Here is a 27930-nt window from a genome sequence, read left to right on the forward strand (position 1 = left end):
ACCCGGAAGTTCTCGCTACTCCTCTCTCTCTCTCCACTGCCCAGACAAAATTGTACGCTTTTAGTAGGCTACAGTTGTAATGGAACGTTTGTTCACGGCACAGAATTCTACAATTTTTCTGTGGTTTAGGGTGAACGCAAAATTTGTTGTCCTAGATCTAGGCTATAACGGTGAACGCGCACCGGGTGAGAATAGCCAAAATCAAAAGACTCGCCTGCTCTATTCTCACCCCGGGTGAGAATAGAGGTGGCCATTCTATATATATGCCTTGGCTGGGACACATTCATATAGATCTATATCAGCATATCACTGAGTGCTTAAACTTACAGCACGAGAGATCTAGATCTATGTCCTCAAATTCGGGTCTAGTCTGGGCCTCCGCAATAAATCACAGTCCCAGTAAGTTAGCTCAGCCAGAAGCTGTGTTTGGGGACTGGGACAAATCTAATTTCGTTTTTCGATAAATGCTTGCCTACCACTCTTTTTACGCATCTAGATGTAGTAAAAGCTAAAAATCTAGAACCTACCTTATAATAATATATTATAATGAAAATAAAATATTTATCCTCAAGAACAAAAAATAATGATTGTTTGATTGAAAACGTGTGTCATTTTATGTAGAATATATTTTTTAAAATAATTTGAACATATCCCTTTATCTGAATTCAAATACTAACTGGCCTTCTTGAGAAAGTAGTCAACGATACGAAACGAAACGAAAGGAGCGCTTCCTAGGCAACGGTGTTAATGGCGTTCATCGGGACATCTCAAAGAGAAGTCACACTGAAGTGTGTGGTTTAGACGTTTTTAAACGTTCTTTAGTTGACCCCTTCTAGATTATAAGGTACGTTTTATCTCTTTTTCACAAAATTGATTCTTGTCTCTAGATCTATGTTTCAATCTTTAGAATGTATTTTACGATACTCAAGCTAAACTCGACCGAACAGATCCGTAAACAAACCGTCAAAAATAAATAAGTCATTATAAGTAGCACATATAGATAGATTCTATATAGATCTAGATCTAGATCTAGATCTAGATCTATATATATCTAGATTCTAGATTTCTACTATCTAGATCTAGAGCTAGAATTGTAGATCTACAATCTAGATCTAGATCTAGCAACAACAAAAAACGCCAAAAAAAACCCAATCCAGACGGAAGGGGGGAAACAAAGTGGTTAGCCGTATAACTATATATGACTGAGAGTCTAGCCGTACTTAAGTACGGCTAGACTGTACTTAGATTTAGGTTTGGCCCTATTGACTCAAGCCTGTTAAGTACACAGGTCTCATTAGATCTAGATCTAGATCTAGTAATTATTCAGGTTCTAATACATGCACATGCAAGTCAGTATATAGTATATAATAGGCACCTTTTGGTTTTGTCTGAAATACAAATACTTTAGGCATTGCTAATTAAAAAATTTCATTTACAATTCAGCCATCAGTATTAAGTATGGCTAGCCTGACAGTCTAGCCGTCCTTAAGCACGGCTAGCCTGGCTGTCTACCCGTACTTAAGTACGGCTAGCGACTGCCAGTCTAGCCGTTATATTTATCTTAGGCCCTATTAACATTAGAAAACAGGAGGTTAAAAATACATGCACTGTCATTAAGGCACCTGGTTTTGTCTCAAATACAAATACTTTAGGTACTGCACAAAAAAAATTTATATTAACAATTCAGAAGGTTGAGAAGGCCTATTTTTTTTAAATGGTTAGTCTAGCCATCATATTTAGAATAAGTACGGCTAGACTGCCAGTCTAGCCGTACTTAAGTACGGCTAGCCAACCAGTCTAAGTACGGCTAGACTGCCAGTCTAGCCGTCATTAAGTACGGCTAGCCTCTTCCGGGGGGAAATTGGAGGGGGGGGGGGGGGGGGGGCTTGTAATCAAGGGTTTGCATTCTCCAAGATATATTTGAATATATCTTTGTCTTTTGCAAGTGGCTATTCTCCGGTGTCGCATCGGTCAATAGATCGGAAGCTATTCTGCGGCGTCACGCCGCCGGTCTATTACTGATAATTTGTCGGCGCAGATTTGCAAATACGTCTCTCATCTGTTTGTCTTGAGAAAAAATTCCCATAACTTCACCACTTCGTGCCACTTCCATTGATACAGACGATAGGTTGTCAGACACAAACTGCCTCAATTCCTCCAATTAAGAATTATATGTTAGGTGCTTATAGAAGAAACGTGTTATCACCACTGTGACATTTTCACTGTTTACAAAAACGGAGACGACAAGAAAGCACTGAAGTCACGAAATATCAGTTAAATTTATCGAAAATTATAAGAACTAGAGATAAGTTAAAAAGCAAGCTATACTATTTGACTAGACAGGATTTTAGACACAATATCAATTTTGTCCGTTTAAAGGTACAGAATCATTATTTTAAAATATGCAAATTGACGACCCAAATAAATGAATAAAGTGACGTTAGACAATTATCATAGATAAAATATAATGAAAGGTAGACTTACTAGGCATAGAGGTCTAGTTATTGTATCTCAAAATATGTGCCAACAAATTGTAATTCATAAGTAATAGACCGGCGGCGTGACGCCAGAGAATAGCTTCTAATCTATTGACCGGCGTGACGCCGGAGAATAGCCACTTTCTTTAAATAGAGCTATTTAGAAGTTAGGTCATTTTTTCATTAATTATAATTATTTATAGTTATAGGCTACGTCTATTCAGACTCGAGTTTGGATAGCCTCCTTCCATTGTCTGAAGAAAGGGTATCAGCTCAAAATGTTAGTAAAGTCATTAAAATAGTCCTTTCTTGGGGACAAATAAAATACAAATTAAACTTTAAAACTACATTAAAATGACAGAAGAATTGTCAGTTTGGAAAATGATCATCCAATAAGTAAGTCATCCTGAAATCGATAAAATGAAAAAAATCAATTCCAGCATGCTTTATTGGAGTTTGAGTCTGAATAGCCACGGGAGGCTATCAGACTCGAGTCCGAATAGCCCCTTCGATTATTGTAATGATATTGAGCTGAAGACACTGATTTACTTTGTTCAGATTCAACAATTTCAAAGTAGGCATTTTCTCAAAAAATTAGTCGTCTTATTCTTAGCCAAGAACTATCTTTTGACTTTTCCTTTTCTCTCCGTATGTTTATTTAGGTCAATTTAGGTCTAGATTAGTTATACAATAGTTGTTATACTTTCTAAATAGACAGTTCTGACCACGGGTTATTTTTTCCCCATAAACCCTATTAACTCAGTATGAGTTCTTACCAATGTTTAGGCCTATATTTTAAAATAAATTCGTCAAGATCTCAAGTTTACAAGGGACATTATCATGCTGACTAAATATACAATGAATACCCTCATTTTCCTCATCAGGTTCTCAGTGTAACTGCTTGTGTCTGAAAATCCTTGTCTTTTAGAATTAGACAAATGGTAAATGTTACAATTTTGAAGTTGTGAAGATTGATTTGAAATGTATATGTGCCAAAGAAATAACTCCAAGTTGACAAACTGGTTTTTCAGATACTCAAGCAAAATGAGTCGGCTCTATGATACGGTTGAGCCCTCAGTTATCGATGAGGAAATGCTGCAGAAGGCAGTTGAAGAACAAGGTCCAAAAGATGAAGCTGGAAAGATTGCCAAGAAAGAAGGAATCAACTTTGCAGATGTTTTGTCCTTAAGACTAGATTTCAAAAGTAAGGCCAATTCTATGTTTATTTTGTCCTTTATATATATATACTGTCAAACATGGGTAAGTCGAATTTGTCGGGAATTGGAAATAGTGTTAGAAATTTCTGTAATTTACCATGTTCATGAAAACTCCAAATACAAGAAATAGAGAGAAGATCACGGGAGGTAAAAAAGAACCTTAAAACAATTAACTTGCTTAGCTCCCTTGATGGAATTGGAAAGCAGAAAATCTCATGTGTGCACAGCTGACTCCTACAACATTCTTTTCCTCTCATTTCATTGGCTTAAAGAAGTTACGCCTCTTGCCCTCCGCACCGTGCGCGTCCCACAGCATGATTGTAGGTGTGGCAAGCCAGTCATGTGGTGTGGTCAGCATCACTCCCCACCCCTTTCCCCGTCCCCCCTTCCTCCAGCCTCTCGTGGTGAGACAAGGACCACATTTTGACTGTGACAATAACAAAGAAATAACAACCCGTGGCCAGAAAGGCTGTAAAGCCGGGTCTTTAGTTGAGAATGCCAAGTGAATTTGTTCAAGATTTGAGTGTTGCGTCTTCCGTGTTTTTGGGAACTCCGTGAAGTCAATACAAAGAAAACATAGGGACTGAAACAAGACCGAGCATTATGTTCGAGATACCCGAGAATTCGTGATTTTCATGTTAGAGATTCGTGGACTCTACCGTATATGTATATATAGCATATAGTTTTACATGTTTGTGTAATGAGATGATAAGTGCTATATATATCTAATCCTAGATTCTACTCGTTAGTCTATTTTTACATTGTGTTCAATACTCACAGTTTCGAGCAGGGAACGATGTGTGTGGGTCTTACAGGTCCGGAGCTCCATCCACTGTGTCGACCCACCAGTAGCATCGATCCCTGCTCAGCCTAGATTTAAGTGGCGGCTCGGAAGGCCGGTTCAACCGGTTCAACTTTCGCATCTGTTTTTATACCCCCCCGTGCACCGTTATTCTCCTACACTCACTAGGCTACACTGAGTTTGTTCACTCATTTTACGTGCTTGTGGCTTGCCAGATAATCGCAGCGAATTAGACCACAGTTTGTCCAAATTTTTGCCTCAACTTTTGAAAACTGGCTTTTCCTCTTTCATGGTATTCCTTTTATGATAGAAGGCTTCCCAAGAAATAATAAACCACAGTTGTTATGAATTGGAGTATTCTCTGAATCCCTAATACCATATCCTTAGTGCACTTTTATACTTTAAAAAACCCTTATTTCAAACAAGCAGCCATATTTACATTTATCTAATTTCTTTTTCTTCAAGGAAAAACTCTGAAACTATTGTTTTACTTTATTCATTGAGTACTGTTAATGTAAATTTGAATTTCTTAAACATTATTCATTATACAGTGGTGTCCACTTAACATCAACCGAGACAACAGCAACATTTTTTCCTTTAACAGTGTCTTTGTTACTATAAATTGCCTGACAAAAATTTTTTTTCACAACTTGAAAGCAGTGTGAAACTGAGACTGTCTCATAATTTCAATGTGTTTACATCCCTCCTCTCTTGTTTATTTCCTCACAAGACATGCTCAGGCCAAAATTTACACTACATCAAGTAGGCCTACAGGAAATTAGTTCACACTCTCTCTCCAAATGAGCTATTTTTCCTTCAACAATTGGGGGAAGTCTCAGCCATTGTGTGTAACATTACTGTCCTGCGTTTGAGCATCGGCTCATTTGAAAGGACAAAGTCAGGTAAAACTTCAGCCACCAAACCTGCCTATGTTCTAATTTTTCAGCGTAACAACATCCTCACATCCTGCGATTAGGATGTGTGCTCGTGCGTGCATGCGCAGGTGTGTGCATGCATGTATGTGCTTGCATGTATGTGTCTATATGTATGTGTGTGTGTGTGGGGGGGGGGGGGGGGGTGAATAGATACAGATTATCCCCATTGGAAAATTAAGTTAGCAGCAACCTCTGCTTAACAGCAACCAAGACTTGCTTCCCAACAGAGTTGCTATTAGGTGGACACTACTGTATTTTGATATTTATCCTGACCTGAAAATATCTCAAGCTGCTTGTCTTGAAAATATCCTTATCACATTTTGCCATCATCTCTTCCCCAGATATCTTGAAAATTGACAATCTTTGGGAATTTACTTCACTGACCAAGCTGCAACTAGACAACAACATCATTGAGAAAATTGAGGGTTTTGATGTACTTGTCAACTTGATTTGGCTAGGTAAATATGTTTATCACAATGCGGTCGAATCAGGCCCTTGTCAATTTTTAGGCATATATGGAGCTATTGGTTTCATCATAAAGTTTGTCCATTTGTCTTTCTTTTGATGAAAAAAAAGTGCCCGTTTGAATAGAAGTTGAGATGTTTGTGATTGAAGGAGGTGGAGGTCACCTGGTTTCAGAGGTGAAATTAGGGAGAAAATGGCCGCCAAAGTTTGGTGACTTCTATACATAGCTTGAGAATCCATGGAAACTGAAAATGTACATTTTTTGTATGTTTAATAAACATTTAAAATATCAATATAATCCACACAAAAGTGTATTTTTTAAAGGGCTTAAAAGACGTAAGCCAAGAAATAAAATTCGATTAAAATTGCCAAACCCACCTAAAAATCCAGTTTCTTTGATTTCATTATTTTGACAAACGCCTGATTTCCTGATGCCTCACTTAAAGATGTATACTCATTTTCGTCACAATCTTCTGTTTTTCAAGTATTTGTATTCAGTTTTTTACTTTCTCACCCTATGTAAAATATATTTTCACTCTTGTTAGTGTAAGTCAAATGAAATGTCTTCTGATATTTCTGACCACTTCATTTGAATGTCAGTAAGAGTTTTGACTGGCTGATGTTTGCTCTCTGCTTTTTCATTTTTCGAACATCCGGCACACCCAGTGTTAAAGGTATCAACATTTTTATCTCTTTTGATTACCGCTTTTCTGATATCTTTCATGATTCGGCTTTAGGTTTGACTAGTCAAGATATCAATTGTACATAAGGAATTTATTTTTGAAGATTAAAAAAAACCTCACCTTTTCATTTCAGAATCCTAGCTTGGTAATATATTGGTGAATGTTTAGTTGTAGAATTATTCTGGACATTTTTACTCTACAGATTTATCATTCAACAACATTGAAGTGATTGAAGGTTTGAGCAGTCTGACTAAGCTGGAAGATCTAACATTGTACAACAACAGAATCAGCAAGATAGAGAACTTAGACTCTCTGACACAGCTTCATGTTTTCTCCATTGGGAATAACGAAATAAAGGACATCAAAGACGTAAGTTATGATCAACAACCATGAAATTTGTCAAAGTTTCCGAAAGGCATTTTAAAATTGTTTTTGTCCAGTTTATGTGATGTTCTGACACTTTTTGTGTTAATCCCATGTAACTGCAATCTTGCCAGTACCAGAGTGCAGATTCTCTTTTGACACTAAGAATTTATTTGAAATTAAGTCATTCAAATGTCCTATTGCTGAATGTCGTGAAATAAATGTTAATGTTTTTTCTCAACAGATACTTTATTTGCGGAAATTCCCCAAACTGAAAACACTGAACATCAGCAACAATCCTGTCTGCAAAGAAGAAAATTTCAAGCAGTATGTTGCTGCGTTTCTGCCAAACCTAGACTTCCTTGACTACAGATTGTTGGATGAACAGACAGTAAGTGAGATTTTAAAACTTTTATTATTGTTTACAATTACTTTTATTATCATTTATAATCGTTCATATTTTTAAATTCAAAGTTTATCACCCAATTTGATATAGAAATGCATTTTGAAAGCAGATACTTCATTTCACTTGGAACATTAAGTTCTAAGAGAACTGTGTAGGGTTGATAAGAAATATATTATTTGCACTTCAAGCTTCCAAATGTCCGTCAAGTTTAAAACTAACTGTGTCACGTCTGTCAGTTTAAGTTTCTGAAAGTATCTCAATACATTTTTCTCTCAGAAAGCAGCAGCCTATGAGAAACATCAAACACAGGTGGAGGAGCAGATTGACAAAGACAACAAAGCCCGGTTAGCAGCAGAGGAACAAGACAAGAGAGAAAAGGAGATTCAGCTACACAAGGTTGAACTTATTCTGATTTTTTTGTCTTCAGAAAGCTGAGCTGATGCAAGTATTCTTTGCTGAACACTAGCAGAAAACTGAATATTAACTAAAGTGCTCATAAAGTCTCATGCTGCTTAATGGATAAGAATAAATGAAGGTTAATTAGATGTGCAGATTGAAAATGCTGAGCAACATCGCTGCAAAGAAGCCAAACCTTCATCGTTGCTATTGTCTTATTATAACCTTTGGGTTTACTCCTTTAAGTTTACATCTATGAGCCTCGAGTTGAGGAAGGACTTTTGAAATTTGTATTCCAGGGTATTTGTTGTTTAAGTTAGGAGAATGAAAAAAATTGTTTCTACTGCCTTTCAGATTGGGATGTTGAAAAAGCAATTATTGAATTCTCAAGGTGGTAACCTATCTGAGCATCAGGAGTTTGGAGGCTGAAAATCAGAGTTGTATTTTTTTCCTTTTTTTAGCGCTTCAGGTTTAGTTCATATGTGTCTGAAGCTCAGGCTAAATAATTACCAGCAGGTTTATTTATTCCTCATTTTCTCGAAGGGAATAAGCTCGGGTAAAAATTTTACTCAAGTTTTGTAAGCTTCCATAGCTTTGTATGAGTTTTGTTAACTCTGTAAAGCTGTGATAAAGAAAAATTGCATTGTACCTTCAAGATTTCCACTCAAAATGTAGCTATTGATTCAGTATGGAAGGAACAAGGCCTTGCATTCTCAGGATAGTGTTACAAGATGTTATACTGATAGGGCTTCATGGAATATATTAAACTGTAATTATGTAGGTGTTAAATTAATGTTGTATTTTGTTACAGATTTGATCTGAGAGTTCATTGACATTTATTTTCTTTTTGCCACCAATATTTTTCAACTGCATAGTATAATTTTGCAGGAGGCATATGTGGAGTATCTGAACACAGACAAGCTGTACAGAGACATGTACGCAGATGATCCTGAGGGTGTTAAGTTGAACTATATGCCAGGAGTGGATGAAATGCTTGTTGTATATCCTTTACTTTACGATTTTGGAATCTAATGCTTGCATTGTCTTCGATCTAAACTTTTTCTAACAGCATCTTGCTGTTGGTGCTTTGCTGTTGGTGCTGAGCGGATGACCATTTTAAAGTTTTATTTCTTTGCACATTCCTTAGATAGAACTGTTTTCCAGTAAGAGTTTACTTATGTGTATTTATTCGGAGTGGTTTGAAAAAGAATAAGAATAAAAGAACCGTAAATAATCTACCATGAATAAAAATATGAAGGGATAAGAAAGAAATAATTTTTTTTGTCTTCAGATAATGCGATAAGTGTTGATATTTAAAGTGCAACTCTACTGCAAACTACAGTATAACCCGGATAGGTCAACACATACTAAAAATCACACATCTGTGGAACTGTGCTTGCGGTCCTGTTTTTTTCTTCTTCTTTATCTTTGTAAGAGAATTATATATGCGAAGCTTGAACTCAAACACGGAATAGTCGTACTAACTACGTCGCCGTAGAGGTACAAAACCAATGCCTTTTGAGGTGCACTTGAGACAAAATATAATAATGATAATAAAAACAGAAAAAGGCAAGGTCGGTAAAATACTAACCCCCTCCCCCTCCCTCCCCCTCCCTCCCCCCCCCCCCAAAAGCAGCTTGCTATGCTTTTTTTTAGCGCCGCTGCTTGACATGTGTGCCTTCTGTGTGTGCTTAGGTCCTAGGCCTAGCTAGGCTTGTGTGGAGTGGGCGGGAGGAGGGGTTTACATCACATGATGGGCCGCCCCACCCTTATTTGCAAAAGACTGCGAGCGTGGTGGGAGGGGCGGGGTAGGGCTTCATTAATTCGTCGTTGCGCTGTTGATTACTATTGTGATATGTTTATCTTGTCAAATTGTTTATGTTTTGCAAAATTTGAAAAGGCACCGTTCGATTGGTGCAAACTAAAGACCGCTCACACTGACCCGTGCAGTCAAACTGTTTTGGTACCGGTAGGCTCATTAGCGATCGAACTCTAAAGCGTTGCTCATCATGTTTCTAATTCTCAATCTGTCAATTTCAAATTCTCTCAGATTTTAAGTTTAAGTCAATAGGCATAGATGTAACCTATCTGATCTAGGACTATGGCCGAAAATAGAAAAACCTCTGTTCCGACCCAATCTTTGTTGCATCCTTTGATTCTCTTACAGCTGATGTCATAACAGTGTTCACGTATCTCTTGAACTGCCGAGGCCGGTCCCAATGAATTCGAGCTATCTGTGTTATACTATAGTCTCTCAAAACTTACTTTCTTAGCTTCAAAGCTAGGTAACTTTGCATGACTTACCTTTATTCAGAGATATTTTATCCTCTATCTCTGACAGTTTAAAACAAGAGAGCAATGATAATGATATCTTTTTTCGATGTTTATTGTGAATGCCACTATTTGAAAATTGTTTTGCTTCAAAGCTACACAGGGTTTTTCTTCTTCAGTTTTATGCATATTCAGCTGATTTTATTTTTCCTTAACAATCTTACATTTAAAGAGAGGATCCAGTCAGTTTGTCAACAGCTTTTTGACTTTGGCCTTCAAGAGTATGAAAAAAGGAAAGCTGAGGTTGACATGTTCTGGGAGTGTGTTAATGAGGCAAAGGATGAGAACAAGGAAATGGGAATGAAAGCCATTGAAAATTTCATGGCTGAAAAGAAACAGGTAAGAATGACAACATCAGAGTACCCCTTGTGGTTTTGACCTATTTTTCCTTTCCTTTCCCTGTTGCCTTTGCCACTCCTCTCCTGTAGAATAATGCACATAACTTATCTCTCCTTTTAAAATGTTCATGTTACATTGTCTTTTCTATACATTATATTTTTCAGTGATGTACCAACAGGTGTTATTACAAATCTTGAAACGACTATAAGATTATTTTTAAATTTTCCCATCTGCTTAGTGACACCTTTGTGTTTTATGTTGTGGATCTTTTAATTACTAGTTTTGAAAGAAGAATTAAAACTTTCATTCATATTGTTCGTTACAAACCAGTCCTTGTGTAGATGGATAGAAGGCTGGCTGTGTTTTGTTGTTGAGATCACAGACAAATATGCATAATTTGTCACAGATATGATTTTTTAAAAGTAAACTCACAAGTTTTCATAGCTCTTCTTTCTTGTTCTCTCATTGTCAGATGAACAGATGTTTCAAAGCAAGAATGTTCAACATCATAACTAGTTTCTCTTTCTTTGAAGTTGTTTACTTGAGTGCTCTTAAAATTAATGGACATCATTTATATGATTCTGTGCATAGAATCTATTGACAGACCTTTATTAGTATATATGGGTGAGATTATTACTTTAGTTAATGGAAATTTTTATTGATATCTTTTTTTATCTGGCAGGTTTTCATTGAGCTGCAGCACATGACAGATGTTAAGATGGTAGAGAGCAAAGTTCAAGAGTACAACAACTTGGTCACAGGCCTTTGGGACAAACTTATGGGCCTGGAACTGCAACTGGTGGATCAGCTAGAGGTTTAGATACATACAAAAAAATCATAATAAAGAATTACAGTTTGCATCTTCAGGTCTATCTTTATCATAATTTCACTATTGTAGTGAAATTTGCTCTTACAACCGCGACCGCAGAAAAGATATATTATATCTTAGTCAAGTGAGGAAACTAAAACCAAGAAAACAACAGATTTCAGTTCTAATTCATAATATTCTTTATCATATACATTAGATATCATGAATGTGCTGGTTCTGCTTCTGTGGCTTTCAATCAGCTGCCAGTTAAGATTACAACACATGTTACATGTCCTGCCGAAGCGATTAACTCTCATGTCTTTCAAAACTCATCATTTCTATTTTGATTTGCAGACTTTCGCCATGTACTGATTTTGTTATCTGCGTACCAACACTGGTCCATATAATTGGGTTCAATGTGCATGACTTGATTCTCTGCCTATATCTGTTGATCTGTTTCAAAATATTGTACAGACCATTAATAATAAACTCACTTTTTCTCTTAGACTAAACAATAGTGCGGTTTCAGACTTCATTTATTGATAAACAATTAGTTGTTCTAAAGGACTTTATGCTGTATTAAGAACATAACTGAATCTCTTACTGCTCGTATGTAAAAGGCTTTTTTGATTTCAGGAAGTGATCAAGGATTTTGAACGGAACATGCAAGACTTGGTCAGCGTCTTTTTGGAAAATGTTCAGGCTTACCTGACCCAGGCCAGAGAACACGAGAATGCTCACAATGAGAAAATGCTGGAGTGCGCCTCATCAACCCTGGAGAAGGCTGCTAAGAACGAGCTGGATGAAGATATGCCAGATGATCTGAAAATGGTAGGAAAGACCTTTTCTTTTCAGTTGTCATCCATATCTTCTGCTGCTCACTAAGATTTGTCTTAAGCATTTGAGCTACAAAATTTACGCTTCTGCTAAATGATTACATCTTTTTAAGCTAAGCAAATCAGAATGAAGGTTCTTTTGGAGGCAGGATGCTCTGACTCTGCCAGTCAGGGCCAGTACAGGCTGTGTGGAACACTTTCAAGAGAATGATTAACATATAAGAATGACATATCTTCCCCACATTGAACACGAACTCGTGCCTTCTGTGCATGAGGCTAGGAGCCCAATCATTTAAGCCCAGATGTCAGTCTGAGGTAATCATTAAGTCTTCTGAAAAGCCAATCAGCACAATTAACTCCTTAGGGCCAGTAGTGTGTTTACTTGTAGTGTTTTTGAAAAATCTTTTCCCCCCCTCTTTTAAATGTAATTTAGCTTGAGGGGTTTTGGTTTTCTTTTCTTTTAAATCTTTTAGTCAGTAGGTTTTTATTTTTTACTTTTATCTATTAATGTAAATACTCAACAAGACTTTAATATAAGTCAGTTTTATGGTGGAGCACTTTCTGCCCACAAAATCCACCAGGCTGCAGGAGCCATAGTTACCTGTTTTGGTATACTATTGTGTATTAACTCATTCGCTACGCCGAGCCGTGGGGGGTGGCGCGGCTCAAGTGCCGTCAGTACGTTAAGCCGCCCCTGGCGGCTCGAGAACCGATGTTCAATTTTAGCTTGGTTTCTATTCCAATCCACTTATCCATGTTAAAATAAAGGTCATAATATAATGTTGACTTCCGGGTCAAGCGTTTCCACCGAAAATCGGAAGTTTTGATTCAGTTTTGAAACATGATTTCGTAGTTTATTCGACTTTGTTTTATTGCGAAGCCCAAATTATAGCCCAGACACCAGTCTTAGTACTTTTACACAACAAAATGTATAATTATTTTGCTCACTAAAGAAGTGTAGGACTCTTCTTTATAATATTGATACTATTGGACACAAATTGCCGGTGCACTGTATTTGAGAAATCAATATTTTTGAGTGCTAGATCTAGGCCTAGATCTAAATAGTCAAAATATTTTTTTCTCCCCAAAATCACTACTTTTGGATGAAATTAATCAAAAAGTACCACTCAAGACATGTATAGGTTTATTCCAAGTGCAATTCTGAATAATTCCATATAAGTTACGCATATTTTTTTCTGTTTGTGATCCTTTTTTCAAAATTATTTAATTTTTTTTTTTTTTTCAATATCGGATGTTATGATCCAAATGTACAAATATTATGGAATGTATGTAAATAACAGCACATTTTTCAATATTTTCCTGTTCTATATACAGTTATGGTTATTTTGAGGTATCATTTGACTAGGTGCAAACGTGTTTTTTTAGTTTCACCTGAGATTATAAATTTTTTATTTTCCAATTTTATCCGCATCCAATCACAATTGTGTTGCACAATCGCCTCTTACAGGAACCAAAGTTGAAAAATACGCAAATAAATAATGCAGGTGTATTCTACAAACCATACTGAAAATGTTGGTATATAATATGTTGATATTTGTTTGAATTTATGGCCCCAAAGACCTGTGAACTGCGCACTAGTCATCATCTCATTTCGCCCTCCCGAAAAGAATTCGTCCACAAGCCGAAAATAATACGTAGCGAATGAGTTAAATGAGGTTGATGAATCATTATATGTATAAAGATAACGTGATATGTTTTTATATTTATTTTGTTCTGTACTTTATTTTATTGTTGTATTTTGTGTAGGCTGTCTGTGGTTATTGTGGTACGTTTGGAATCTGTCTTATATGCCATGATCACACTTCTGCTTTTAAAGCAAATCACCTCACTATTATTGCCTTCACAAAGAATGTTTCTTCCTCTCTTTCATTGAGTGTGTTTTTTTTCTTTGCTTTTATTTCTATTAGGATGTTTGCCATCTTTTCTTTTTTTAGCTATTGGTGGACAAGGATACAGTCCAAAACGCGGTCACTACCTCTCATGATGTCCACCTCCTGAAGATTGACAACAAAGAGGATGACATAGTGACCAGGATAAATAACTGGCTCAAGGGTATGATGGACACTATCCACCAAGAGGAAGAAATCCAAAGGAACAGAACCCGAGTCACAGAAATCAATCACTTGATTGATCACTTGAGAGAAGAAATTGATAGCTTGGACATTGTTCAAGGTGAGTGAATGTACTCCTGAGGCAAATATATTTGCTCCAATGTTGTGGCTTCAACGAGAATAGGGTGCTGTGCTGTTTTTGACTAAAGCGGACTTACAAGTCAACAGATTCCAAGGTTTCTTTTGTCTGGCCATTGTCTATTAGTACATGTTTTATAAATAATGATGATAATAACCATATTGATGATAAAAATAAATCAAAATAGAGTTCTTCCCAGTGTAGTTTCAGATGTTTTACAGAGTTTACAGTCACACCCAAATGAAATACTTGTAGTGACCCACTCTCCAAAAATACAAAGTTATGCATCATCATCCTTTTCTTCAAATTCACACTCTCTCTCTCTTTCTCTCTCCTTACACACACATACCCACATTCTCTCACTCTTTCTTTCTCTCTTTAACGCTTTGCAGTCACACAGCCAGCAGTACAAAATACCCTATCTGGTCACCCAGCAAGGAGAGTAACGGCAACAGACTTCTCGGGCCTGGCGCAGAACTGCGCCAGGTGACCGGAAAGGATAATTTTTACCATCACATTATTGCGTCAAGTGGCCGCAAAGTGTTAAATTGCAAATTCCCATTTTCACTTAGAATGAACACACTTATCGCTGCCAAATAAAGCTCAAGTAAAGGCTTCTGAATGGATGGTGATTTTCACTGCTGGAGAAATAATATGCATAGGAGAGAACCATATCCTGTGCTCAAAATTCTTTATGCTTTATATAATTTTAAAAAATATATATAATCAATCAAAGGGGAAAAATGTTATTCCTCGGTTTTAAATTAATTGTCACAAAATTCAAAAGATGCATATCTATTTGTGAAATACTCAAAAGAAAAAACCACAAGTGTTCAACCACTGCTCTCCAGTGTGCAAGTTTTGGCACTGCTTTGTTTGTTTCTTTATCTAAAGCAAAACTGTGTATCACCTTTTCACACATTGCAACTAAAGCAGGATATGAACTGAAATGCGACATACACTCAATAAAAGTACACCCTTTGACTAAAAGTTCTGTGTGTCTTATTTACAGGATAGGCATAAGATGAAAAAACATACGACAAAAAGAAAGAGAATAGGCCTATGTTGACTGAAATTTATGTCTGCTCCACTGTAGTAAACATTTAGGGAAATATCTCTTTATGCAACTGATTTCATTGGTAATTTTTTCCTTGATTGAACTACACTGCATGGTATTATAAGCTGGCAAACTTGAACATAGCTGTCATGCAAAGGAAGCACTTCTTTTTGTCCACTTTGCCAGAAAAAAAGCATCATCAAAAGCTACCAAACTAGCGGTACCTAAGTAAAAAGTTCTTTGCATAGAAATCACTTTCGATTAATTAATCCTAAAATACTTGTCATTGTGTTGCCATCCGATTTTTCATATTTTGAATATTCATTTTTACCTCACAGATGATGAAGGTAGGTATAAGCTACTGTTTATTGTTTGTCCTTTTTTCCTGGGCAGCTGGTTCTCTTTTGCACCCCATATATCAAGATATTTTTCTTCTTTCTTCCGATCTTTTGAGATTGACTGGTCCATTCCTCTCATGCCTTCTGTTTTTTAAGATCCTATCCCTATCTTTGGTAAACTGAGAAAAACCTTTCCCTTGCACTGTGAGCATCTCTGATTACTTTTTAAAATTCAGATTTACTTATACTTTCCTTTTGGTTTGAATTTATAAAGCAGAACTTTTCTTAACTTTCAGGAAGTAAAATAATAATTAAAAATGCTAAAACTTCAAATCATTCCATATGTCAAGGCAGTTAATTAAAGCTAATCGCCATCAGAAAAGGGCACAAACTACAGCTATGTTTTTGCTTAAACTAATTATTGTCTTCAAAATACTTTAGCAATAAATCCTTGTTTTTAATAAGGGCAACAATAAACGTATTTTGTTGAATTGCACAATAAAGCATAGAAATTCTTATTTTGTACCTACCTCTTGTGAAAGGGAAGATGACTGCTAATCAGCTCATTTGTACAATAATCTAATTTCTTTCTTGCGTTTTCAAATAAATGAAACCTGTGGTACTCTCTAGCACGCACATAGTGAACATGCACATGGCAGAAAATGCACATAGTGAACAGATTTTCTGGTCCCCAATTTTTTTTGTTATACAGTTAAATCTGTGTTAGATGGCCATCCATTGTCGAGGAGAAAAGTAGCCGTCTCAAACAGGTGGCCATCTTAGGCAGGACTTTTTTGTTCTGGTTTTTTGTAAGTGTTTTATGGCGCTTGCAACTGCATAAGGTCATATGATGAGGGCGTGGGACTCAAGAAACATTTTCAGTGGGTAGGAAATTTTGAACTTTGCCCGGGAGGGGGTTGCAGCATACTTTTATCGATTTTGGACCATAAAGGGATTTTTAACGTGCGCAATTTGTACACATGACCTCTGAGACTTTTCGCCTTTGTCCAAGAAGGCTAGGTGTAGATCTTTCCTTCCATAAGATCAGGGTTGTGGCTGAAAGACAGCAGTAAGAAGGAGCCAAGGAGAAACAGTAGCAAGGCTGCAGAAAGAGTCAGAGCCCAGAAGAGGTGGCAAAGAAGGTGAGGGGTTGGGGGCAGAAAGTGAAGACGAAAGCAGACGACAGAACATTGTTAGAGAGCAGGAAAGGATGTGAAAGGAGAACATTTTAAAGAAGAAAATTTTCCGTCGCTATCCTGATTCAAACCCAAGACCTATTGATTCTGAATGAGAGTCCCCAAGGCAGGACTGATGAAAATGATGAAAACAAACCATTCCCTTCTGGGGTCCCAACCCGCACAGGCCTAGGCGGGCTGCCATAAGATTCCCTTCGGAGTTCCCAGCTGGAAAGGTTGCAGGCTTTAGACATGGGTTACATTTCTACATTATTTTATGCTGCCATCATAGACTGGATTTATCTAAAACATTTTTGTTTACAAAGAGAGATGTAGTCTCGCGACTGCTGTAAATGTTACATTCTACGAAGTGTATCTAATGAGGAAGACAGTATGCAAGGGTAAAACAAAAATGAAATCTGTCAGATGAGGAAGACTGAGTGTCAAGGTAAAATAAATAAAATGGGTTGCCACCACTTGGAAATGAGGGACGCTTCTGTTGCAAGTTTATGTTGACGTCCATTGTTATAGACTGAATAAACAGCGACCGCTCATCTCACTTGCAATTTGTGTTTTAATTGTAGGCGGGGCTTATTTCTGTCCCCGTGGTTTTATGCACCCCGAATAATTTAGCAAAATTTGATCATTTTTTTTGCATAATTTCTGATTATTTTCCTTTATCATTCTTTGTTAAAATTAACAGAATGGCATAATTTCACATTTTTGGGCTCAGTTTTGCATAATTTCAGAATTTTTCTGAAAATTTATTGTTACCAAATGGTCACTTGAGTAAACAGTTGAGTAGGAGGGACCTATCCATCTTGATCAGTTCATTCACTGGGGGTACTAACAATAATGATAGGTGAATGAATTATGATGGTTTTTCTGCAACATCAGGGGCCAACGCATAATTTATGACATAATGCAAGGGGGAAAATGGAGAGTGGCCGTTTGTACACAACAAAATGGCATCATTTAGGGCAGTTCTAATTAAACACAGTCTCAAATTTTGTTTACGAAAGCAGCCATGATAAGAAAAAGAGAGAGCAGACCCAGTATGGCCTACGATCTTGCTATAAGACAAGGACATTAGTGTAGATCAAGGACGTGTTCATTGCTCATGACATATGTCACAAAAATGTTCACTGGTGCTGAGATATATAGTAGCCTGCATGCTTCAGTTGCATGTGGGGAGTCTGTGGTAACGTCAAGACATTTATAAATGGTCCCGTCGTCACAGTGGTCAAGGTGAAGTTGTAGTGTAGAGTTGACCATGGCAAAGCAGAAAAGATGGAAAGGCTTCTCGGTAGAAATAAAAAGGCTGATCCTGGCAGAGGTGAATAAAAAATCATTGTCGAAAACCCAAATCTGCAAATGTAAGCAGCTATGAACCCAACATACATGTTAGCATGGCATAGGAGCATATATGTTGTAAGATTTTGACCCAATTGTCCTACTTTGTTCAGATATTTTGATATAGCTTTAAATTCGTTTTATGTGAAGGCCACAAGGGAAAAACCAGCAGTCAGGTTTGTGCAATTCCAAGATAATTGAAAAACAAACTTTAAAGACTTATAACTCTTTTTCTGCTACCATGATTTCTCCACTGTTTACACTAACTTCAAGTATGACCATTTGTGTTGAAAATAAAAAATTGTCACTGTCCTCGTGTTATGGATGTTTCAGTGAGAGCAAAAAAGAAAAATTGTGTAGCAAACTGACATCGTTGTAAGCTTGTAAGCTATAGGCAAGATCTCCATCTTCTAGGAAGTCAATGAATTATGAGTTTATTTACTCTTTTGTGAATGAATACAAACAAAACTAAATGATTTGAGTAAGAAGATTGCACTCAATTTGGTGATATTTATAATACATATGTTGATGTCTATTTTATTTAATATTCATTTTTGAATGACAACTCTCTGAGTCATCAGACTCTTGAGCGGCACTTGGTCCTCCAGAATGGGACAATTCAGAGAAAAGCTGTTGGGCCAGAACACCTTAAGGTGTTTAAAGACCTTCATGTCTGCATATTTGGCAGCTTTGATGGTCAGTGGGCTCTTATAGAGGGGTTTCTTTTCCACCGGCTTCATAATGATCGCGGTTTGAAAGGACCATTCCAGCTCTCTCTATACTGCATTAGCTGTGGATGGGCCTATGACTATAAGATACAGATTTCTAGAAGAGGTCGAGAGGGTATAGGGCAGGAGACACAGCAGTACGGTTTAAGGTTTTCTGACGCATTCTGGAATACGGCTTGTGGCATCCCCAATGTCTGGAGCAGCGAGGGTTTCCGAAAGGCTTGCTTGAATTGTTCCACCCAACTGGCGAGATTATCTGACCCTCTCATTCACTACTGCCATGTCTCTTTTGCATTCCATGTAGCTATGGCCTCTCACTGGAAACGAGATTTTCACTTTTTTTCTACTTTTCCTGGAGGACAAAAACATGATAGAGACACCAGATCACACTTCCAGTTCTTGCTTGTTCTGGCCTGCACATGACTCTCATCAGTTGGCAGAATGTGCAGAAAGTAATGTAGCAGCATGCTGGCCACATCATCTCCACCCTTTTTGCTGACTGTTTTGTAACAGTACATGTGTACTGTTTCACCACTTAGAGAGTAGATATATTAAAGGAGAAGAAAGGTATCGGCCAACGATTGTACAAGTTAAGTCGTTTGCTGAGATGCTTGGGCCGCAAGTAACATGGGTTCTTGATGAATGGTTTTCTGATTTAGCAGCGCATATAAGACCATTGCGGGAGTTCGAGCCTCAGCTCGGTCCGACATTATGTCCTTGTTCTTATTTGGCTCAGTCCTTTCGGGATGGACGTTAAACTCTGAGGTCCCGCCTCTTAAATAACCTAATAGTGTTGACAGGGGAGTTGAACCTATACCATTTCACCAACTTTCACTGAAACATGGTCACTGTTTTGTCACTAGTGACGCAACAATGAAACATGTATATGCTTGACATCACTGAGTTTTCCGTTGTCGACATCCTGACATCGCTGGTTCTTCCATTGTGGGCTATATTTTCTAACCCTTACAGAGACTGGCAGCACCGGGTTTTTCCATCTATGTGACTTAGAGATAGACTGAAGCAGACCCGGCCAGGCATCATGCTTGGACAATATCCGAGAAAACGAAAAAAACCTGACATTGCTGGGTTTTTCCTTGTGCCTTTCATATATATTATAATGAAAAGATTTCCATGTCCCGCCAATTTCATTATGTGCATGCTAGACTAGTTTTAAAATTGTCATCTTTCAACATTTGCAGATATCTCATTGAGACCTGATACAAATTATGTTTCTAAGGCTATAAGCAATTTCATGTTTTCAACCAACCACTCTGTTTTCTATTCTTTTTATTTAGTCAAATTTGCATTATTTTTTATCTGGTATGGATCGATTTCATTTTGAAATATCTGTAGCAAGCTGGTCACACAAACTGAAATACACATAACATCTTCTATGATTCTTTATCTCCCAATTACCTGCTCTGTTTTTTTTTCATTTTGATTTCCAAAGTCAACTGTGCTCCACTTCATTTCTTCACTATATACAGGGTGATCCAAAAAAAACCCTGTACAACTGTACTTGAAGTTTGGCGTTTCAGATTTGAACTTAACATTCGGAAGCCAAAAGGAATTTGTTTGATATTCATTTTAGATATGTCCCATTGAATGGTTTTGCTCTATATGGCGCATAAAAAAACAACCCATTTTCAATCTTGTTGCCATTTTCATAGCATGACACACCAGTTCGTTTTAGGCCTACCACCCAAAGTTGCAACAATCGCGCCATATTGTCAGCTACAGCAGCCTACACAAGTCAATAGAGGTGTGCAGATATTATTTTGCCCAAATTTTATTTGCCTGCTGAGATCATGGTTACATTTAGTAAAGAGCAGAGAGCTTTTTGTATTGAACATTACCTCTCCACAAACTCACTGTCTTTGACATTTCGTAAGTTCTGCTCGCGGCATGGAGAAACGTGTAGGTGCCCGCAAGACCTTTGGCGTCGTGAGTTAAGAAGTTCTATCAGTTTGGATCTATAGCGAATCAGAACTAAATATTTCCTTTAAAATGACCACTTCTGATCGAACACACACCATGCACAACCCTTTAAACATCACCTGGTGCAGATTTCAGTAGTTGAGTCCCCGTGAGACATCTGTGCGTAGACGATCTGCAGCTAGGACTTTCCTACACCTCAACAGACTGCATTCTATCGGCAGATCTTAACCTATGACTGTATCATTTTCATCTTCGCAAGGCCGAGATGACATAGACCAGAGCATGGCATGTGTTCATGATTCCTCGATTGTCTTGAAAAGCGGGATCATTTCTTCTATGACATTTGGCTTAGTGCAAAGCCTATTTTCACCCTGCGGGATGGGATATGTTAACTCCAAAAATGCTGTCTATTGGGCACCCCACTCCCTATTGTCTCTTTTTTAGAAGCCATTTCATACTGAAAATGTATGGTGCATGTGGCTTTAAACTACTCATGGTTTAGCAGATCCTTGAGTTTGGGTGCCATTGAACATTTCGAACGACGCGTTAAAGTTAAAAATGTGTCGAGTCCAAAGGAGGGCACGTAGAGCACTGCTTTTAGGAATTTCAGAATGAAATCATTAGTTTTTAAAAACTATGTAAAAGAAATTAAATATTGTTTAAATGTCACAGGGATGGAAAATTAAATGTCAAAGAGAAAATAAAGAAAAAAGTGAACCGATATTTTCACAACTTGCTTTACAAGATTTTTAAAAATCAGTGAACTTTGAGTTTTTGGGTGCTTTTTCTTTTAAGTCATTTCCGTTTTCAAAACAAGTTTCTTCTTTGTGGATTTTATGTCAAACAAATTCCTTTTGAATGTATAATGTCTGTTCCAAATTACAGCATTCTACAACAATTTTTGGGCGAGAATATTTTTAAAAAGTTGTACAGTTGTTTTTTTTATCACTCTGTAGGTTCATCACTGAAGTTTCTTATGAGACTCATTTAAGTCAGTGCCATAATTCTTTCACTCTCATTAAATTTGCATGTTTTTAACTTATCCAGCCTCATCATTAATCATGCTCATTGAATGTAATGGGCCCTGTCTGATAAGGAAAAGAAGTGACTTAATTTTTAAGCATGCTCTAACTTTGCAAGTTAAGACACCTTGATTCCAGATCAGCAAACTCTTGATTTGAATACAGTGTAATTTTTATTTGCACATTCTACCTTTTCACATGAAATACGTCTTCCAAATCTTATTTTTTTAAAACATATTAGTAATGAACAGTCTTCCCATGTCTGTACCTGCATTATCTACTGAACTTGCATATAGTATATGAATGGAAGTTTAAATACATTCTGAAGGGTAAAATGCTCAAATTAAATGCTCTCTGATGTTTTGATTTCCTCTCAACACTCGTCCATCATGATCACTTAAATTAAAATATTAAAGGATAATAGCGATGCTTGATCACACCTTATGATCATACCAGCATGATCTAGAGGATATCTATAAAGCAGTCAAAATGAGACTCAAGTTGCAGAAAATGAGGCTTAAAAATGACCATTAAAAGCAACTCTTTCACAAAACTAAAACTTCATTTTCAGAGCTATCTATAAATTGTCATCTGTTATATGAATATAATATGGGAAATCCTTTTGTTTGGGCAATTTAAATCTTTGTTCTTGGAGACTTAACCATCATTTTGACTGGCTAGAATGTAACTTAATGTAAGTGGGTGTTACATAATCAAAAAATTCCTTGAAATGAGTCTTTGGGGCTATGATGAAGAGCTTAGAGGGGACAAAGAAGGAGGCAAAAAGGAGATGTGATATGAGGACTTACATGTCATGTACATATGCTTTCACAGTTAACATTTTATATGAAACTCTCTGCGTCCATTTTTTTTTACAGTATCAATTGTTATTTGTGAAGGTGGAGTGTGTTGGGGGGGGGAGGAAGAGGGGGGAGAGAGAGAGAGAGAGAGAGAGAGAGAGAGAGAGAGAGAGAGAGAGAGAGAGAGAGAAGTTATTTAATACATGTACTTAAAGTGAAAACCAGCGAGACTGACTGTCACTACTGTCAGAAAGATAGACAGACATGCAGGCAGGCAGGCAGACATTATTTCTTCTACAGAGGTGAAAAAAGACATGTTCATGTTTAATATATTTTCCTTTCAATGCTCTTTATCGGCAGAGACAACGGTTGGTACTCGTTTTGGTTGGGCATATCATTTTCAAACACAGTGAACCTTGCATCTACTGATATATCACAGAATTCTACACACAGGTTGCACAGTGAATTCTGTAACTCAAAATTACAAACTGGACAGTAAACGTTCCACTTTTCACTCGTTTGTAAAAGCCGCTCTTGCTTTAAAAGCTATAGGGTTACTTTCGAAAACGATAAATCGTGCCCTCAAGACGCCATTGTTTTCGGTCTTCAATTCCTCACAGGTCACGTGGTACAGTTCCCGTTCTATAAGCGTAGAATTCTGTGTGATATAGTCAATAAAACCTCTTGCTAAATGAAGGGACAAAAAACTGCCATTTTTTTCCTTGTCCTTAAAATCAACTATGCAGCTCATATTGAAAAAATCCTTACAAACTTACATGGAAAACCTTGGACCAGCAGAATAGCTTGCAGTCGTAATCAGTGCATTTTTCTTCTTCATCAAATACAGCTCAACTATCAAGACAAAAGAACCTACCAATAAAACACCAAGATAAAGCACCTAAAAATCAGCCTCCTTTCATTTGCCTTGCGTGACAGCCTATCAGAGACTCTGTCACTGTCATTTTATGTGTTCAATAAGAGGCCTCCTAGCAAAAGAAAATCTTTCTTTTAAATGCTAAATTGCATTTGAATCAGACGACAGTAGTTTGAAAAGGATGAAAATGGCATTGTAATCTGAAACATTGAGGGCTGCAACCATCATATACAACTATCTATTTAAAATGCTCATTTTGGAAAAGTAAAATTTGCTGGATGCGAGGTTCAATGTTATGTTTCCCTTCCGTTTTGTACGATGTTGTCCATTTTCTTCTTCTTTTGAATTTGTGGAATTGCCTTCACATTGCAGTCTGAATCTATCTTTGCTGTGTATCATTGAAATTGAATTGTTCTTTCGCTCTGCCAGGTTTTCTTTCAGTATTACTTCAGTTTCTTACTTTCTTTTCTTTCATAAAATACAAATTTTAACCTTAATTAATTTACATCAGATATTAATTAGTTATCATTGTAGATTGAAAAGAATTATAAATTTTATAAAGGTCCTTCACATTAGTGATGTATGTCCTGAAAGTATCAAAACACCTGTGACAAAATCAGGAAAGTGCAAATAAAGAAAAAAAATAGGTAGAAGAAACCAGAAACAAGAGATATCCCTTTAATTATATTCAGTCACTCTATTGTACTATTAGACTGTTATTTTCCTTCCAGGTACATCGTTTTTTAGAAGCAACAGACAGCACTAGAAATAAGTAAGGGATAAATCATCAGTGCACTGCAGAAATGAAAAAGCCAATGTTGAGAGAATAAGTGAAGAACATGAGAATTACATACGGGGTGTCTAAAAAAAAAAAGGACCCGCTCAAAGGGCAATAATTCGAATAATTTCAACAAAACTTCAAATGATAGAGTGATGTCAACCAGGGTGATGTCAAGTTTGTAAATGAAGAAAATCAAGCGGTGCTTTCAAGATATATCAAGTTTTTAAAATTTCAACCAAAATTGGGTACGACACAAAATTTCACTTCTGAAAAACATTTAGCTACAGGAACAGGGGAGTGATGGGCCTGTTCTCAGGATAGTGGCGTTAAAACTACAACAGTCACGTAAGATGGGTATCTTACCACGTTGAGAAAGTTGAGAATTTTGGGGTTCCGCTGGGATGGGGCGCACCCCAAATGTCAAGAATGGCCGGCGTATGGTTGCAAGAAATGTTTCGGGAACGACTTACAAGCCAAAATTTCACAAATGAACGTTCATCAGTCCTTCCCCCCCACCCTCCTTTCAAGTTGAGCCTCCTTCAATTATTACATGGGGTTTTTGTCAGACTGTCAATGGAAACAAACCTCAAACAATCGGACAATCAATAAAACTCAATGTTGAACAGGACATCCAAAGAATCGATCCAGAACATGCCACAAGGTTCTAAATTTCCACATTGGGCTTGTATGGAGAGAAATGGTGAACACCTAGAGATATAAATAACCAACTCTTGAGTTTTTTTGGCCATATCAATTTCTCATAAATTGCCGTCAATGCATTAATAGTGACTATTTGAATTAGAACAATATTATCGATTTTTTTGAAATTGCAAAGTTTGGCATTTCATTCAGTTTTGGTTGAAATTTTAAAAGTAAAATAAAAGATTTATATTTTTTTTTAACACGCTGTTTGATTTTTTTTCATATTGGCAAAGGTAACGTTCCCCTAGGTTGAATTACTTTTCTTCAAAATTTTGTTGGTATTGACCAAAAGATGACAGAGTTTTTGCCCTTTAAAAGGGTCTTATTTTTATTTAGTAGCAGACACACGATGTTCATAGCAAATGTATACTTTTTAATGCCACATAAGCACCCTCACCATCATCAATGCAATATTTTTTTGTGAAGCACCACCTCCCCAAACATTTTAACTTTGCCCCGGCAAGTCTTACTTCTTTTCTACCCTTTTGTCAATGATTGTCATGTCTTCCTGTCATCCTATTTCTTCCATGAACAAGATGAACGCACTAATTGTGTTGATGATCCTCTGTTTTACTCAAACAACCTACATTCTAATCCACAGGAAATTTCTAAAAGCAAAGTTGTGTTCAGAAATGAAGTTCAAAGCCGTAATTCCTTGGTTCTACTGGAAAGGAAGTTGTCAGAACAGAAGCAAGCTCAGGACCCCTATTATGGTATGACCAAGGTCCAAGAGGAAGTACAGTCTACTATTACTGAAAAAGCAAGTCGTGAGGATGAGCAAGGGAAATCTGCACCAGGGGAAGCTTAAGAGATCACAGAAGCTGCTGGGACAGCTGAAGAGAAAGCTTAGGATCATTTTACATTTTGTGGACATTTCAAAACCTTCAGATTAAGGGGTTTCGCTACCTTGCTGACCAACTTTTTAGCCAGAGAACCTGTGAAGCTAGTATTGTTACATATGTTGATACACCTTCAAACAATTCATAAATTCATCGGTTACCATGGAAATGGCGGCAATCTTGAATTTTGTCGACGATTTTATTTTCTTAAACATTTCAAAACTAGACGATTTTTCTAAAAGGCAAAGGGAGAAAAGACATGACATTTTACAGCTAGCTAGTTTTCATATGGATAGGACCATAAGTAATCAGTTCACAGGTCTCCAAAGCGAGCTTGTCCAAAAAGAGTGAAAAATTTAGGGGGTCATTGAGGAAGAAAGCCCCTAACACTAGTAACACGAAAGCATGAGTAGCTATCATCATAAAAACTAGTCAGCTGTTTGTAGTTTTGAATAAACTACCTGTAGGCCAAATTTCAAGTCTGTATGTTGAAAAACATGGAACATTTTAAAGAAAATAAATTGGGTTATACATTGAAAATTGCTATTTTGAGAAACAGCTGAAGTTTTTTCTTGTTAATATACGATGAAAACAGTTCTTGCATGCTGCTAGTAACATCAAAAGTAAAAGGTACTAACCTTCCCTAACAATTAAAAGCCTCAGAAGTATTGATACCAAACATAATGGGTTTCGAATACAGCTAGCCATTGCTCTCGAGCGCAAAAAAGTGTCACATTGAGAGAAAATGAGTTACATATTTGTCGTTTTAAGAAGGCGGGGAGGTGCTTACAAATGGATATTTAGATATTTCTAAGACAGCTTTCTGTCATACATCGTTGGATAGAAAAATGATTAAACTTTCATATATGAGATCAAAATCTCAAAATTGATAATTTGGCCCAAAATCGACTGTTTTCAACCCTGCAATACCCCTTAAAAAGCTCTTTCGTCTTCTTACTGCAAGCACTTTCGCATTCTAGGCTTCAACAAAAATAAAAAGACTAAATTAGAAGGGTTGGGATTGTTTAAAAAGATAAAATTAGAAGGGTTGGGATTATTTAAAAAGAGAAGATTAGAAGGTTTGACATTATTCATTACGTTGACATATATTTCAATTTAAATACCTTTTCCCAATGTTAAACCGAACAACAGATGTTTCGGTCAAATTTTTGCCGTTTCTGGATGCTTTTTGCCACTATTATAAATCGATTTCCTACGTGGCTATCAAATAGGGACAGTGGGGGGTTTTTTTTATCTGTGAAATATTAGCTTCAGAAGCAAATTTTATTTGTCATTTTTTATTTTACCATGTAATATATATATGCACAATCTGAAACAATGGGAAAATGTTCTGGAGATATTGCTAAAAAGCAGTATTCACATGTATATATTAACCAAAGTTTCCATGCCCCCCCACCAACCTTTTTTTTTTTCATTCCAAGGCCTGCAACAAATAAGGAACAATAACAAAGAAAAGCCTCTACATTAATTTTTATTACTGTTTATTTATTTGAGAATGTACAAAGAATAAAGAGGTTCAATTCTGTTTCAATTACAATCAACTTTCAGCTTCAATGCTTGACTTCACATGAAATGGACAATGTTTGCATCCCTTTCATATTTATGTGAAGCATACATAAACTTCTCACCCCTCCATTCCTGTCTTTCCCATGAATCTCACCCATTATACCTTCTTTTCCACATTGTACATTTATACAGTAGTCTCCTCCTAAACGCACGCCATACAAAAGCACGCTCCGCTCAAATGCACGCTTTCGTCATCTGATGGGTTTTTTACTATATATAATTTGGACGTACAAACGAACGGTCACTCCCTCTAAACGCACGCTCGGATCTGCGAAACACGCTGACAGATTAAGCTTGACAAGGGGAAATTTTCACTACAACCTGCATAAGACAAGCCTAAGAAAGAGTGATGGACAGCGTTTTCACATCCAACTTTCCATAGACATCTTGATCTAGGTCTGGTCGCTGAAATGTTGGGGGGGGGATTGGGGGGACTGAAATGTTTTTTGATTGGTCACTGGAAA

General features: G+C 36.9%; 2 protein-coding genes across 4 annotated transcripts in view; one reads left to right on the forward strand and one right to left on the reverse strand.

The window, feature by feature from the left end:
* Nucleotides 1–4491, reverse strand: part of LOC101845605 (phosphatidylinositol N-acetylglucosaminyltransferase subunit Q) — a 42923-nt gene extending 38432 nt beyond the window's left edge. The window contains exon 1 of the mRNA XM_035968212.1: nucleotides 4473–4491. The gene's annotated coding sequence lies outside the window, so the exon portion shown is untranslated. The remainder of the gene's footprint in view (nucleotides 1–4472) is intronic.
* LOC101845072 (dynein regulatory complex subunit 3) lies at nucleotides 614–27437 on the forward strand. 3 transcript variants are annotated; one of them, XM_005092423.3, is made up of 14 exons: nucleotides 614–844; nucleotides 3509–3681; nucleotides 5773–5889; nucleotides 6782–6948; nucleotides 7187–7333; nucleotides 7625–7744; nucleotides 8633–8745; nucleotides 10240–10414; nucleotides 11097–11228; nucleotides 11859–12053; nucleotides 14014–14251; nucleotides 15665–15673; nucleotides 23044–23051; nucleotides 25642–27437. In XM_005092423.3, the coding sequence occupies exons 2-14, from the start codon at nucleotides 3522–3524 to the stop codon at nucleotides 25846–25848; spliced, it is 1788 nt and encodes a 595-aa protein (XP_005092480.1). In that variant the 5' UTR covers nucleotides 614–844; nucleotides 3509–3521; the 3' UTR covers nucleotides 25849–27437. The 3 variants fall into 3 exon arrangements, with proteins under 3 accessions (XP_005092480.1, XP_005092481.1, XP_005092482.1); XM_005092424.3 differs by lacking the exon at nucleotides 23044–23051 and having other exon boundaries at nucleotides 616–844; nucleotides 25642–25784; XM_005092425.3 differs by lacking the exons at nucleotides 15665–15673; nucleotides 23044–23051 and having other exon boundaries at nucleotides 617–844; nucleotides 25642–25784.
* Nucleotides 27438–27930: the final 493 nt, after the last annotated feature.

This window comes from Aplysia californica, unplaced genomic scaffold (genome assembly GCF_000002075.1).
Source record: "Aplysia californica isolate F4 #8 unplaced genomic scaffold, AplCal3.0 scaffold00046, whole genome shotgun sequence".
Lineage (NCBI taxonomy): Eukaryota > Metazoa > Mollusca > Gastropoda > Aplysiida > Aplysiidae > Aplysia > Aplysia californica.